At 39.6% G+C, this 16276-nt stretch overlaps 1 protein-coding gene across 1 annotated transcript in view; it reads left to right on the top strand.

The window, feature by feature from the left end:
- Nucleotides 1-16276, top strand: part of stk17a (serine/threonine kinase 17a) — a 97388-nt gene that overhangs the window by 60861 nt on the left and 20251 nt on the right. Inside the window, exon 3 of the mRNA XM_063042355.1 lies at nucleotides 7130-7274. Coding sequence (XP_062898425.1) covers nucleotides 7130-7274 — 145 coding nt within the window. The remainder of the gene's footprint in view (nucleotides 1-7129; nucleotides 7275-16276) is intronic.

The raw sequence follows: 16276 nt of genomic DNA, 5'->3' as shown, positions 1-16276 counted from the left end.
TGGGCTAAGTTGGTTTGTCCCATACGGGACTGCCCTTGTCCTGTATTTCCCCTGCTAAGGTAGAGCGTTCCTATGAAACCGTTCATAAGCCAAAATGGTGTAAAGTGAAGAAGCAATTACTATTAATTTATATGGGAAAAATTTTTGAGCGTTCTTAGAGGCAAAAAAAACCTCCCCAATCATACCAAATAACACACAAAACCTAAAATAACACTAACATACAGTAAAAGTGGGAATGATGTGATAAATACACAGCCTATATAAAGTAGAAATGTATGTACAGTGTAGTTTCACTTGGACAGAATTGGGAAGATTAAGCCAAAACCGATTTGTAGAAAGAAATCGGCACATACACACATGCGCACGTCCCGTATGTGCACGTCACGCATGCGCACACAGGTGCCCGCGCAAGGCTTCATGGTCATGGTAGTCTTTCTCTGGGTAAACACAAGTGTCCCGTGTTTGACTGCTGCTTTTGTCCCTCATTTGGGAGTGAGAAAGTTGGCAACCCTGGTGTGAATTCAAATTTCACTTAGTGGTCAATCCACTTACTTAATGTGTTTGCTTCATTTGCTTGTTTATCTGTGTGTCTTTGTACCTTGTAATTCAATCTTTTTAGAGATACAGCATTGTAACAGGCCCTTCTGATCCAACAAGCCTGCACCACTCTTACAACCAATTAACCCATTAACTCATACAGCGCTTCAGAATAATTCATGTACAGTCTTGTGCCTGTCTTTATCACAAACCTCCAACCTGTTAAATTTAAACAGATGAAGTAAGTCATTGCATCAGAGATAGATTCAAAGTTCATCATGTGAAGCAGAGGTTCAGTGTGTAAGTGGGTAATCAATGCAATAAGCTCTTGAGTTGATACTGAGAGTGATGGTTTTGATCCAGACAGAAATCAAGAATGCATGCTGGAATATAGTATATAAATGGAGATGTCATATAGTAGCTATAACATACTTGGAGATGGGTTGAAAATGGCCCCACAGAGGAAGCTGTATGGCTCAAATATCCATATTATATCAACTTCATTTTTAAATTTAATAATGAGATGAGCAAACCAGAATTCTCAATTCCACCCCATTGATGTTCAGAGATATCTGGATATTTGTGCATGAATCAAATAGTTAGCAAACAGGCACAACAGGTAATTAGAAAGGCAAAAAGGGAATTGAAATTCAGCAATAGGAAAGTATTGTTACACTTGTCCTTTATTTAAGAGATGTATTTACACTGGAGGCAATCCCAAAGAGATTCATTCTACTGAATCCTGTGACGAGAGTGTTGCTGCACCATGAGCTGCTAAAATATAGATGTAATGTAATATTTGGAGCTTAGAAGAATGAGGGGTGATCATGTTGAAACATACAAGATCCTAAATTGCATTTTGGTGTTTGGAGTTCTTTCGTAAACTTGTGCGCTCCTTATTTGCCAATCTTCTGCTTTAAATGATTAAATGTTTATATACATCAAGGTGTTTTATTTTTAGCATTATCCTAGAAGTAACACAGCAATTTGTGTGGGGTGGGGATAAAGAGGTTGGAAAGTAAACTTCAAAGTAAGTTACACAGTTACTGCCTGTTATGCAGCTGGTGTTTAGAGCAGCAAAGTAAGTTTGGAAGTTAAAATATTTCATTTTCTCCTCATCACTCTCCTGGTTTTATCAGGGTTGAGTCATGTAATTGGTACGAAATCAGAAGATGTGTTTGTCCACAAAACCTTTGGAATTGGGCTGCACATTTTGATTTAAATTGAATTTTTATATTTAACACACTGATAATGGAATTTGCAGTCCTCCAGAATCTTAGCAGGTAAATGGATTGAGCTGAAGCCATGTGCATGAGGTCTTTGTTTCTCTGCTTGTGGATCATGCTCCCCCAAACAAAAAAAAATTTAAATATGTGGGCACTTTAAATTGGCTGACCACGCGTATGTCATTACATCTTTAGTTTTAAGTGGCGTCATGTTTTACGACTGCATTCATGGCAGACAGGAAATTTAAAAGACGTAAGAAAAATGTTGAAACATTCTCTACTACTCCCAGGAAGTTTTTGCAAGTGAAAATGCTTACTTCCCTCATCATAGCTCAAGTATATATTTGGACTGATATTTTTTTTGCCCTGACCTTTGCCCAAATTTTCACTTTTCATTTTATTGCTTGGGTACCCTCTATTAATCTTTGTTCCCTCTATTATCGTGGCCAGCTTCATCTCCAGTACTGTCTGTGTGGAGTTTGCATACTTTCCAATGTCTGGGGTGTGTTTCCTCTGACTCCTGTTTCTTCCCATATCCCAAAGATGGGTATATAGGTCATAGGGCACCAGCTTGTCCTTATGTGTAGATGTGTAGCAGGATCAGTGGCAGTCGATTAAAATGTGGGAGGAAAAAATTGGGATTAGTGTAGAGTTGCTAAGTGAAGACTCGGCTTGAAAGACTTGTTTATCTATGATGTGAGCCGTGATGTCCAATTGTTTAGTTCATTAAGGTTGTCATAGCTTGGATGGGGGCTGGGTAGTGGGGATAATTTCTCACTACTTAGTAAATGCTCCCAACAGTGCTACTCAGACTGTTTCTACTGACAAGAGAAGGGGCAAAAGTGGGTTAAAACTAGTTGCTTTGGGCAAGTGTGGCTCATCAGCTGTGGGTTAAGCAGCTCATCTAGGAGAAGAAAAACTCATCTCAAACCTCTGCCACCTTTGGCTATACTCACTTCTGGGGAAGGCTTTGGGAGTAGCCCTGAGGGAAAAGTCCGGAGCTGGATTTCTAAGACAGTCCTACGTTGAGGTACCACCTTTGGCTATACTCACTTCTGGGGAAGGCTTTGGGAGTAGCCCTGAGGGAAAAGTCCGGAGCTGGATTTCTAAGACAGTCCTACGTTGAGGTAAGCACCGAGTGGCAGCTCCTGCGGCACTGCTGGTTCCAAACTGTATTGTCCGTTCCTGTTCCTGTGGATTCATCAGCTGTGTGGAGAGCGAGAGCTTGCTCCCTGTACCTTACTGCCCTGGTATGTATCGACTGAATGTGGATGGTGAGGACGCAACATTCATAGTCGACCCCAACCAACAGAGAGCCTGACTGGAAGGTCTGTCCGAACCATCTTGTTCTAATCCAACACTTGCATAAATTGAGTTACCTGGAGTGGGAGGAGCCACAGGAGCAGTCAGCAGAGGGGTGTGTCCAGACAGGTAACCCAGTTACAACATATATATACATACACATATAATTTATGGTTTACCACACATTGGAAGGTAATCCATTGTTTCACAGAGCTGACTGCAAGTTGACAAATTGCAGTGGAAAATACTTTTCTATATTGTGTGCTTCATGGGTCAGATGCATTGCACAGAGAGCAGACTAAAAGGCAAGTAAAGCATTTCAAGCTGAAATTGTGATCTTCAACTCCAGGGTGTTGCTGCTGGTTGAAATTTCCTGTGTGACTTTATTGTTCATTGTGATATGATCTCGAGGTTTAATTCTGTAGTAGAAGGTTGAGCATTCTCTTGTAATTGATGTACCATGATGAAGGTGACTGTTTATATGATGGGCCAGCTCAGCAAGAACCCATTAACGGTGAGATTATTAAAACTGATATAGCTTTAAAGCAGTTATAGTTTGTTGATTTGGAGGTGGTGGGAGAGAACTTCCTCAATCTTTGAATAGTGCCGTAGAACATTTAGACTCCGACAGCTGCTTAGAACTGGATAGCTTGCATCGTTGCATTTATCAGGGAAAATAGCATTGCGTTAAATTTCAAAGTGAGCAAGATGATCTGTAACTATTATAACCCACTTAAAACATTTTTTAAATGCTGGAATATTTCAAATGTGTTTAAAATTGTCACCTGCAATTCAGGTGTCTGTCAGGGCCTTTGATTCACCTTGTCCAAGCCGACCTTTTTGCCCATCTATGCTAATTCTGTTTGCCTGCATTAGTCCTTTGTCCTGTGCCTTCTATTCAAGTAACTGTCTAGACGTCTCTTAGACTTGGTTGTTGTAACTGTTAGCACCACCACCTCTGGGAGAGAGTTCTGGGATACATACCCTCTGAAGTCCTTTTTTTTGGTTTTTAACACTTTCCTCTCAACATAAACCAATGTTTTTTTTATACTCCTTATATTGGGGGGGCGGGGAGTTAAGATCCAATCTACCCTGCCAGTCCTTTAATTTTATTCACCTACATCAAATCACCTTTCAACTCCCGTTGTTCAAAGCTGGGTTTCAGCAGGAGACACTGCAGAATGAAAATGGGTATATTCTTGAACTTACTATATTTAGTTGGTACTTTCATAAAGGAATAGAAAGGGACTGGGGTGGAGGGATGGACTTGGAATTTAGTCACTCTGTTACTGTGTGGAATCCCCCCCAGATCTTCAAGCTGATGTGTTTATCACAAGGCTACTTCTGAATGTTCAGAATTCATACATTCAAACATTCATACTGAATGTTCTTGTGGAAGATTTTGTGCTGCCTGATGCTTGGGGGTGTGTGTTGGCCATGTGCACCTCTGCTGTACAGGTGCACTGCAACTGGTCAGAGAGAAATTGTGAAGGTTTTCCAACTCTGAACCTGTTCCAGGTTAACTTGCATAAATACAGCAGGTCCATCTGAAATGAATGGAAGAAAATTATTTGTCTGCAGAAGTGAAGCTTTGTATCTGATTTAGTTCTGGTGTTTTAAATTCTGGTGTGTGTATGTGTTTTTTAACAGACGTTGTGAGTCTGAATGTCCTTACTTACAGATGGATATTCAGTGTCTTTGACTGCATTGACAGTGGTGAGCCTGGAATCTGACAAGCTGGCCTGGGCCAAGCCAATAAACTGGCAACCAGATGCTCAGTGCAAGAGTGTCCCATGACAATCAAGTTTCCAGAGCAGAAGTAACTGGTGATCTTGGGGCACCAAAATCCCTTCCCCCCCCCCAATTTTGTGTGTGTGTGTGTTACATCAGGATAGCAGCAAATGTAAGGATTAAATAGTTGACTGAAATTATCATGTTGAACAGTGATGGGTGAAACTCATTGAAGCTAAGTGTAGAGCTCTGAATGTCACTAGGAAAATTGTAGAGATGCATTGATTGGACTAGTGAGTGCCATCTGGTATTCAACTTATTGGGAGCGATTCTGAGACCACAGATTACGTACAGCAGAGTCATCAGCTGATTGACAATAAAGAGCTATTAACTTAAAAAAAACTTGGGAAAATTAGTATTGTGTTAAATAATGTCTAAGTGATTTAACAGAAGGATTGCAACTTTTTGTAGTGGATAAATATAAATGGCCTCTTGCAGTGAGTTTGAAATTTGAACACCTGTAAAAAGCTACAAGAACAAATGTACATGATAAACTCTTCGAACTGGAGGTTATCACTTAAAATTTATGGTTGAAGTAGAGATTGTTGCCATGTTAGTAGTGGTTGAATGAAAACCTATTAAAAAGAACAGGGCATTCATTAGATGTGCTGCTTTTTGAAGTTAAGATGGCAATGTAGAGTAGTTAGGCCAAATGTCCTCTTTTGCTGCTGTAGCAAGATAAGTAGCAAGATTAAATTGGAGATAAATTGATGCATTGGTTTTCTCAATTCCAAATGTCAACTTGAATGTAGATTTAAATTAGAATAGTCTGTGCTGTTACATTCCGCTATTTTTAAGCAGCTTTTGCTTTCTAGGCTGGTATTTTCATTGGGCTTCTGAAGTGACTGCAAACCTTCAAATTAAAATATTGTGGTTACTCTAAAAGCTTTAAATGGTATAGTAATTCATATTTAGTGCAATTAATAGGTCCTGTCACTTGTATTAAAATATAAACCTACATTGGCATTCATACTGCAGAAATTAAAATAATTTGAATGCAACAACCTCTCTATATCAGGTAAAGTATAAACCTTCAGTTCAACTTTATCAGATGCTTTTATTTTAAAATATTGAGTTCCATTGAAAGTGGAATGGAATATTTGATTGAAATTGAACAATGGTTAAGTCACTAGTTCATAGTCGTCCCCTACAGTGCATAGAGTATAACATGCATGGGATTCCCTGCCATCATGAAGAGATTAGATAATATTTGATTAATGGAAAATTATCAATAAATTTTGCTTTGCTGTGAGTCAATTTTAACATAGCATTTGACATTGTGTTGCCTTAATCTTAAAAAACAGACTGAATTAAGTGAGGTTATTTGTTTTTGGAAAATCAAGATACACTACAGGTGGTGGAAATCTGAAATAAAACCAAAAAATGGAAAAAACTTAACAGATCAGGCACTGTCGGTGAAAAGAGAAATCAATGTTTTCATCAGAGATGTGAAAGAGTTTCCAGTTCATATAGCAGAAAGAGTAGTGTGAGGGATAGAACAAAGGGATTTGCTGTCAGCTTGAATTAATGTGGCCAATTAGAATAATTAGAGCTGCTTTGTTTCTAATGTGGTGCTGGTGTTGTAAAGGTGGTGTAATGATGTATTGTCTGGCCTAGTGGTAACGGGCCAGAGAATGAAAAATAAAAGGGAAAGACAGCCAAAAAAGGCCAGCCGTGGTACAAACAAACCGGAAGTCATCTAAAGTTGGAGAATTCACTGCAGGGTTCTGCAGCTACAAGGTGCCCAGAGAAAAGATGAGGTGCTGTTCCTTGAGCTTGTTTAGGCCCATATAATTTTCCCTTAAAGCTACAGAAAAGATTTTTTTTCATTTCACAGCTTGCTTCCTTTGAATTCAGTGGAATTCAATTTAACTGGAGTGTGATCCACAGGTACTACTACTATATCGCAAGTTTATTTTGGGGTGAGTTTTCCGACCAATAAATTTTTTTCCCTATGTGTAAGTTGTTTCTGTAAGGAAGTACTACAGCATTACGTTTCTGGAATGGCCTCTTGTTGTATACAAATTTTATAACTGGCCGTGGAGAGCCATCATTTTCAGTGTTCTTGGACGGGAATAAAGCCAGTGATCAAGTTGTACAAAATCAAGAGAGTATTTCATGTATGTCATTTTATAAATGGAAAAACTTGTGCAAAAATACTCAAGGCCTTTGGATTTTATTTTTGGACTTAGCGAAGAAAGTATAGCTCATCTGTTGGAACCATTTACTGTCTCCACTACTATGTTAAATTAACTTTCACCTTTCATCCACAGTGCTGCTGGTGGTGAGATTTTCAACCAATGTGTAGCTGAGCGGGAAGAGGCCTTCAAAGAAAAAGATGTCAAACGACTGATGAGACAGATTTTGGAGGGTGTTGCTTTTTTGCACAGAAATAACATTGTTCATCTTGATTTAAAAGTAAGTGTCATCATCTATTTCTAAAATTTATAACAACTGTGAAAATTGAAGGGATATTATATACCACGAGCTTTCAAGTGACCTGGCAGTTGATCAGTGCAACGTGCACGCACAATGCTGGAGGAACTCAGCAGGTCAGGCAGCATCTGTGGAGAAAAGTTAACAGTTGACGTTTCAGGCAGAGCCCCTTCATGATGAAGGATTTTGGCCAAAACGTTGACTGCTTACTCACTTCCATAGACATTGTCTGGCCTTCTAAGTTCCTCCAGCATTTTCTGTGTTGTCTGAATTAACTGCATCTGAAGATTTTCACTTGTAGTTGTTCTGTACATTGTCCTTTCATGTCAAGTCAGTGGGCCTTGGTTAAGAGAGTGAGTGCGTGTGTGTGTGTGTATGTACACGTATGTACAGTTTAAATCTAGATTAACTACTTGTAGTCAATGAACTATTTGTACCAATTACTGTGAAGTAAATATGATCCAGATGCAGCTTTTACCTTTGAACCTTTGCCCTTGTATAGTTTAAATAGTGAATTCTTTGTATATTAAAGTTAATAAATATAGTCTAGACTAAGTGCATAATTTCCTCAATTAGGGAGATTTATCAGTGCTGAACATAATTTTCCAGAACACATTTAGAAATTTGGAGAATGCGAAGATTCAATGATGGAGAAAGATTTAAATGCCACAAAATAATTTTGGAGTTCTACAATAATTTTTACTAATTTAACTGAATTTTTGAGAATTTAGTTAAAATGTACTATGTGATACATTAAGATTTGTTACAAAGGTTATGACTTCATGTTTACATTTAGAGAAATTGTAAAACAAAGCTGGATGTGACAAAACAGAAGCATCGTAAGTCAAGTATTACTCCTGTCCAAATCAGGAGGGAACAAAAAGGGATATTGAAAGGTGAAGGGCAGTGGAGGGACAGCAGGGGCATTCCTTCCCCCATATTGGTCAACATTAAGGATGTTTATCATTAGGAATGTGTATCCATGTGTTCAATGTGTTTTAATCTGCCTCTCCAAAAGTGAAAAGTTCAAATGCTTGTGCATGTACCTAGATAAAAAGAAAATGCCCTCAATGTTCAGATTCTTTAAAGCTGTGGAGGCTATGGGGAGGGATAAAACTTAAGAATCTGTCACTAGAGGGAAAACAGTAGGTAAACTAATGTAATCTAAATCTGGTATGTGCATCCCAGGACCTTAAAAGAAGTGGCTGCAGCGATATGTTGGTTGTAGAACACAGAACACTACAGCACTGTACAAGGTCTTTAGCCCATGACTTTATGTCAACCTTTTAACCTACTTAAGGTAAATCTAAACCTTCCCTCCTACATGGCCCTCCATTTTTCCATGTGCCCATCTATCAGTTTCTTAAATGCCCCTAATGTGCCTGCCTCAACCACCACCCGTCTCAGGATGTTCCACACAATCAGTACATTCCATCATTTACCAACATTTCCTGGATTCTGCAAAAGTCAAAGATGTGTTTTTTTAAAAAAAAACTGCAACTGTAATGCTATTCAAGATAGAGAGACAGCAAGCAAGAAACTATTGTCCCGTTAACAGATACTGGTCAGAAGTGTCCCGAGGATCTTAACGCTGTTGAACTTGGTGATGTAATGCCATTGAGTATCAATAGCTTATTTAGACTCTCTTTGGAGAAGGTCACTGACTAGCAGTTCAGGGCATGAATGTTACTCGTCACTTATCAGCACTTGCCTGAATGTTACCTCAGACATGCTGTGTGCAGGCAGGGACTGTTTTATTTGTGCAGGATTTACAAATGGAATTGAGCATGGTGCAATCATCATGAAAGCCTCGGTGTTTAAACATATGATAGAAGGAAGGCTGATGATGAAGAAAGAAGGTTGGGGTTATGAAACTGCTGAGGAAATAAGTGATGTGATAGAAGTGTTGCTACTGTCCTATTTAGATACATTTGGTATGATTGCAATATTCTACTATACATTAAGAACTGCTATCAAGTAGAGTATATTCTGCTGTACATTGGGAAGTACTGCAGGTTTACCCCATCAGCGATTTGCTCGTTGGCGGAGATAATGAAGGAGCTGCGCATTGTGCTGCTGCCTGAGTTGAAGGGGGCATACAGTCAAATAGCAACTGACTGTCACAGTCGCTTTTCTTGTGGTTGCATCACCCTTTTGGACGTTCTTACTGAGGAATGCTGCAAGTTTAATTCACTGATATATTGGCTAAGAGCAGGGGTGAACAGCCTCGGCCTCGGTCATAGCAAGGACTAACTAGGCCTCAAGCAGCGGTTTTACAACCACCTGGAGCGAGGGATCGAAGCCAATTCAGGCCACTGGGGTGGTATCGGTGTGGTTTGCCCACCCCGGTGTTCGCTCGGCAGATGATGAGCTCTATTGTAGTCAATTGCAGATTTCTGTGGCAGTCAATGAACTCAGGGCCTCTAGACATAGTGTCACCTGTTTACTGCCACCAGGAGAGAGGCGTCAAAGTCGGTGTGCTCCACCGGGGGTAGTGTGGCGAGGCGTCCATGCTGGAGTCTGTGCTGCTCCCAGTGGTTGCTTGGCCTTCAACTGCAGATTTCTGTGGTGTTGATGGCTCAGGTCTGGACTCTTCAATTGCATGGCTGTGCCTTACTGTACCTTTACTGTACTATACCAATTGCATGGCTGTACCTTACTGTACCTTACTGTACCTTTACTGTCCTTTACTATACCAATTGCATGGCTGCGTCTTACTGTACCTTACTATACCAATTGCATGGCTGTGTCTTACTGTACCTTTACTATACCTTACTATACCAATTGCATGGCTGTCTTACTGTACCTTTACTATACCTTACTATACCAATTGCATGGCTGTGTCTTACTATACCTTTACTATACCTTACTATATCAATTGCATGGCTGTGTCTTACTATACCTTTACTATACCTTACTATATCAATTGCATGGCTGTGTCTTACTATACCTTTTGTGCTTGCTATCTTCGTGCTATGTGTGCTTTCTGTTGTGTGGCTGTTTTGCACCTTGGCGACAGAATAATGCTGTATTCATACGTGTTCGTGTATGTTTGAATGGCAATTAAAATTGAATATGATTCCAGTTACTTAATTGTTTTCATTTTTGTTGTGTATTGATTTAGATCTTACCAAATTGACTTAATGCTTCACCCAGCCTTAACGTCAATTTTTGATGCTTGAACCTGGGCATTGGTGAACAGGTCATTAGCACGTGAATGCTGGAAGTGTGCCTGGAACTAAGGAGTGCATTTTCAAAAAAGGTGGCCGTTTCAGACAGAAATGAGGAGTTTCTTTGAGTCAAAGCTGCAGAAGAGTCATTGAATGTACTTGAGGATGAGGGATCCAAAGGTATGTCTAGAGGTGGTGGTTCTGATTAGATTAGTCTTCATCGTATTGAATGATGTGAACTTGAGGGACTAGTTGGCCAATTTATGTTTGTCTTTAAGGAATGTGCTATTATCAAAGCTCACAAAATTATTTTATATTTTGTTTATTAAGTGTTGTTTACAAGAATTAGTTGTGCTGAAGAAGTGATTGGTTCTCTTTGCACATAGAGTGAATTTGGATGTGGTTGGTCTTGGCAGGAAGGGCAGTTTGGCGGCACTTGAATAGTCCTGTCAGAACAGGGCTAAACAATTTGTATGCCAAAAATGGTCTCAATCCTGAAGCACTGTAACACACTGTTGTGGGAAACCAAGCCAATGCTACCTCAAAATCAGGTTTATTATCACTGACTCGTACGATGTGAAATGTACATTATGTATACTGCTTTGTGGCAGTAGCACAGTACAAAGATAAAAATTGCTGTAAATTACAAAATAGTACAAAAAAGAATAAAAAGATAGTTCGTGAGCCATTCAGAAACCTGTTGGTAGAGGAAAAACAACTGCTCCTAAAACATTAAGTGTGAGTCTTCAGGCTCCAGTACCGTCTACCTGATGGTAGGAAAGAGAAGAGAGCATGTCCCAGTTGGTGAGGGTACTTGATGATGGATGCTGCCACCTTGGGGCACTGCCTTTTGAAGATGTCCTCATTTGGGAGGGTTGTGCCTGTGATGGAGCTGTCTGAGCCTGCAACTAACTTCAGCCTCTTGCAATCCTGTTTATTGGAAGCTCAATATCAGGCTGTGAAGCAACCAGTCAAATGTTCTTCACTGTGCCTCTGTAGAATTTTACAAGCCTTTGTTTGGAGCTTGAAGAGATTTGGTTTATATCTTTAAAAATTTGCAAGCCTTTGGTCCAAATCAAATCTCTTCAAACCCCAAACAAAGAAGTATGACTGTTATCCTTCATGATTTGCATCAGTGTGTTGAGCCCAGGATAGATCTGCTAAGATATTGATGCCCAGGAATTTAAAGTTGCTCATCCTATCAATTGCTAACCTCTCGATGAGGACTGGTGTATGTTCTTTCAACTTCTGCTTCCCAAAGTCCACAATCAATTCCTTTTACTGATGTTAAGTGCAAATTTATTGTTCTGACACCACTTGTCTATCTGATTTAACTCACTCTTGACAAGATATTTTAATATTGAAATATCTTTCAATATGTTTCTATCTAAGATGCACTGTTTGGTTGCCACTGCAGGAGAAATCCAGTGTGTATACAGTAAAGGGCAGGATCCTTTAGTGCATTGATGTACAGATGGATCTACGGGTACAAGTCCATATTTTCTTGAAAGTGGGACACAAGTAGATAGGGTGGTAAAGGTGTAATACAAACTTAAAAGATTAGCTTATTTGTCACATAAATCGAAACATGCAATAGAGTGTGTCATTTGCATCAACAACCAACACAGTCCAGGGGTGTGCTGTGGACAGACTGCGAATGTTGCCATGCTTCTGGCTACAACTTATTAACCTTAATCTGTATGTCTTTTTGGAATTTTGGGGGAAACAGGAGCACTTGGAAGAAACCGTGCACAGTCATGAGGAGAACGTACAGACTCCTTACAAACAGTGACAGGGGTTGAACGCTGATCACTGGCGCTCTTAACATGTAACACTAACAGCTCTGCTAGCACGCTGTATCGTGCTCTCATCGTTCAAGGCGATGAGTATAAAGTTGGGAAGTCCTGTCACAGCTGCATACAACTTCAGAGAACTGTTTGCAGCATTACAGGAAGGATGAGGGTGCTTTGTAGAGGGTGCAGAAAAGCTCTCCTGGAAGTTGCCTGGATTAGAGGCCAGTAACTTTAAGGGGAGGTTAAACAAGTCTTGTTTTTCTGGAGTGTCTGAGGTTGAGGTGTAAGCTGACAGATACAGAATTTTGAAAGGCCTGTATAAGGTAGAATGTGAGTGTCTATTTCCTCAGGTGGAAATGTCAAATACTAGAGGGCATAGCATTAAGGTGAGGAGGCGAAGGCTTAGAGAAGATCTACAAGGCGAGATTTTATTTTTACTGAGTTGTCGGTAACTTGGAATGTACTGTCAATGAAGTGGTGTAAGTAGATGCAATGACATTAAAGAGGCATTTAAACAGGCACGTGAACAAACAAGTAACAAAGGTGGAAGACTGTGGGCAGGCCGATGAGATTGGTTTGGTTTGGCATCATTGTTGGCACAGACATTGTGATTGAAAGGCCCAATCCTGTGCTATATTATTCTTTTAAAAATATTCAGTGCCACCTTCCTGGCTATCCTGTTCTTTTATGACTGGTCACAGGCCAAAGATTCCTAGGTGGTCTTGAAGATGTTGTATTTCATTCAAGGTTTGAGCAAATAGTTCTGAATAAACCATCTGTCTTGGTGTTAGACACTTGGATGATGTGACCTACCCATTGGAGCTGGTTTAACATAAATAGGGCCTCTGTGCTGACCCGGTATTTATTTGCTTCCTTTTCATAAGGATAAGGAGCGTTTTGTGGAGATGGTGTCAGTCCTATCTCTCCCAACATTTTGAAATTCACTGCCAAGTAGACATTGAGCATAGTGCTGGGTTTGAGGTCACCCTCAACGTTGGATCACATCATCTAAGTGTTGATATCAAATTTTTCCACTCTACTCACTTGAATTTTAAAATCATCTCAACTAACCCAAACTATTATATTGTTGCAGTTCTTCTAAAGGAATTAAATCTTGCTAGATTTCAGATTTTATTTCGGGGCGGTAACATGCTAGTTCATGAGATAAGTAACCACAATCTCACAAGGAATATGTGGCTTTCCTTTGAAGAGCCCCACCCTTGTAAGGATATTTTACATTTTGTGCAAGATCTTCGTTCTAACAGTGACTCAGAGGTTGCGGTTGTGTCTTGCAGCCAGAAGATTGTAATTCAAGTAGGACCGTGGACATGTGTGCACAGATTACAGGCTGATGCATTAGGCAGTACTGAGTTCATGTTGTGACAGCAGAAATACTTCTTGTAGTAAACATTATGACATTAAATTTATTCCAGGGTTCACTGAAGAAGAATGAAGTTCTCTCTGGTATTTGTAACCTTTGCTGGTCCAGAAATGACCCCATTTAAACAATATATTGATTTGAAAGTTTTCTCATTGTTTTCAAAACCATGCATTGTTCTTCCGAATCTGTCAGTTTGGAGGTTTTGATACTCCAATTTCAGTCTACTAGAGCATCCTGAAACTTTTATCACTCCACTATAGTCAGCTGTGCCTTCAGTGCTTTAAAGTACTAAGTCATACAATGAAATAGGTAGGCAGCATTCATGAGAGGTGCAAAGGAACTTTGTATTATGGTAAGATGCATGTTATTGTTATAATTCTTTCTCCTTCCCCTTCTTGTATCATTGTTGTTGTCTTTTCAGGTCGATGCCCTTCATCAAGACTGGGGGGAAAAAGATAAGATTTTTCTCCAATCCTGGTGAAGGGTCTTGGCCCAAAATGTTGACTATTTGCTCTTTTCCACAGATGCTGCCTGGCTTGCTGATATCCCCCAGCACTTTGTGTGTTGTTAAGTTACAAAATCAGTAACTCAGAGGTCTGCACAAACATTCCAGAGATTTGAGTTGAAATTCCACCATGGTGACTATGGAATATAGTTGCAATTAATGATCTAGATTTTTTCATTAATGATGAACATAAAACGTATTGTGTTTGTTGTATACTAATGAATGCTCTTAATCGTTTTGACTCCAGGCCCAAACTAAAAGCTTTTCAGTTATGTTGTAAGTGAAGTGATTCCCAAAATGGACGATATCGCACTTCTGGGGGTGATGGAAATTTCTAAGGGGCCAGTGAGAGACTGCTTAATAGCAAGGTGGGGGTGGGGTGGGAGATGAAGGATTACAGGCTTAATTTAAGAAATGAATTACTTATTATAAACATTTTGTCCTCAGTGCCTCATAATTGATTACAATGATCACGTAATCACCTCATCTCTTGCTAACCCACCGTTCTCTTAGACTTTGCTCAAAGTGCATTATAGTTGTGGAAAAGTAATGTGACACTTCTGTATCGGCTTATCATGAGAAATCAGGACAGAAGAAACTGTTATTTCAGTATCTGGCTGGTGCATTTTGCCATTCACTACTGTAGTACAGTGTTAGCTAGTATGATTCCCATACTTTAATCACACAATGACACAATACCTGTGAATTAGGGTATGGCACTCAGTGGGGTGAAGTTCAGAATCTGCCTACTTGAATGGTCTTGACCACATTTCTCTAGCACTCAGCCCAACTGACATACTGCTGCCCCACTTTATGTACCTTCGGGCAGAGAGTCAGGTTCTGCCTGAGATATGATATAACTTTCCCCTTTATTGATCACAGCATTGGAGATTGGACATGAACCATAAGCGATTGACCGTGGTCGTTAATCCATAATGCAAATGGCAGAAGCAGAGCAAATGAAAGTGTGGACATTATAGTGTGGAGTATCTGAAATATGGATTTATACCAGCACCAAGCAACTAGCCAATGTGTCTGTTGTGAGAAAGTGCTTTCAGTAATGAGGCAATGAAACTGTCCAGGCTCCTCGAACATTTGAAGAAAATACACTAATAAAGCAAATGTGAACTGGGCTTATTTTTAGTCACTTGCAGAAATGGAAAGTACTTCAAAATATGTCTGTCAGCATTTCATAACAAAACAGTAATGGTTTGTGTGCTTCATACAACATTTCAGTGCTAAATCTGGAAAGCCCCATGCAACGGGAGAAGAACTGATTCTCCCAGCAGTAAGGGAAATTGTGAGTATGGTTTTGCATAAGTCACCAGAACAAATAATTAGTAATTCTACTCAATGACAACTCTGTTCAAAAACGAATAGATGAAATGTCTGAAAATGTGGAAGACACATGTGCCATATAGGACAACAGAGTTTGCTCTGCAGTTGAATGAGTCAGCTAACAGATCTATGCTTGGTTATGTTTGCTTCGTCAAAAATGAAAGCATGGTTCAGGAGATGTTACTTACAAGGGGTCTAGAAACGTACAAAGAAAAGTCAACACTTTTGGGTTATTGAGCAATTTTTCAAAGTGAATGACATTGCACTCACCAACATTCCTGCTTGTGCCAGAGATGGGGCACCATAAATGCCAGGATGCCACTGTGGAGTTGTTGCTATCTTGGGGGAAAAAAGCTGTACCTAACATATTTAACATATCACTGTAATTCACAGGCAACATCTTGTCACAAAAAACAAAAGTGACTGCAAAAATTATTAACTACTGTTATCACAGTGGTAAATAAAATCAAATCCCATGCTCTCAATTCGTGACTATTTTGAGAGCTTTGTATGTAGAATGATGAACAGTTTGAGCATTTGCTGTTGCACACAGTAACATGCCTCTGATCAGGAAACTGCTTGAGATGCTTGACTGCACTTTTTGAAACTGAATTTCTTGGAAGACTTGAGTGCTTCATTCAGTAATCAGCTGAAGAATATTAGGCATGACATTGCTTATTTGTCAGAATTATTCATAACGTTTAATGAAATCAGTCTTTAATTACAAGGAAGTGATGCAAATCTTATCCAAGTCAAATTAGTCATCTCTATTTTTCTGTCCAGTTTAACCCTAATTA

This window comes from Mobula hypostoma, chromosome 3 (genome assembly GCF_963921235.1).
Source record: "Mobula hypostoma chromosome 3, sMobHyp1.1, whole genome shotgun sequence".
NCBI lineage: Eukaryota > Metazoa > Chordata > Chondrichthyes > Myliobatiformes > Myliobatidae > Mobula > Mobula hypostoma.
Note: the sequence above shows the minus strand (reverse complement) of the source record. Positions and strands in the feature narration are given on the sequence as shown.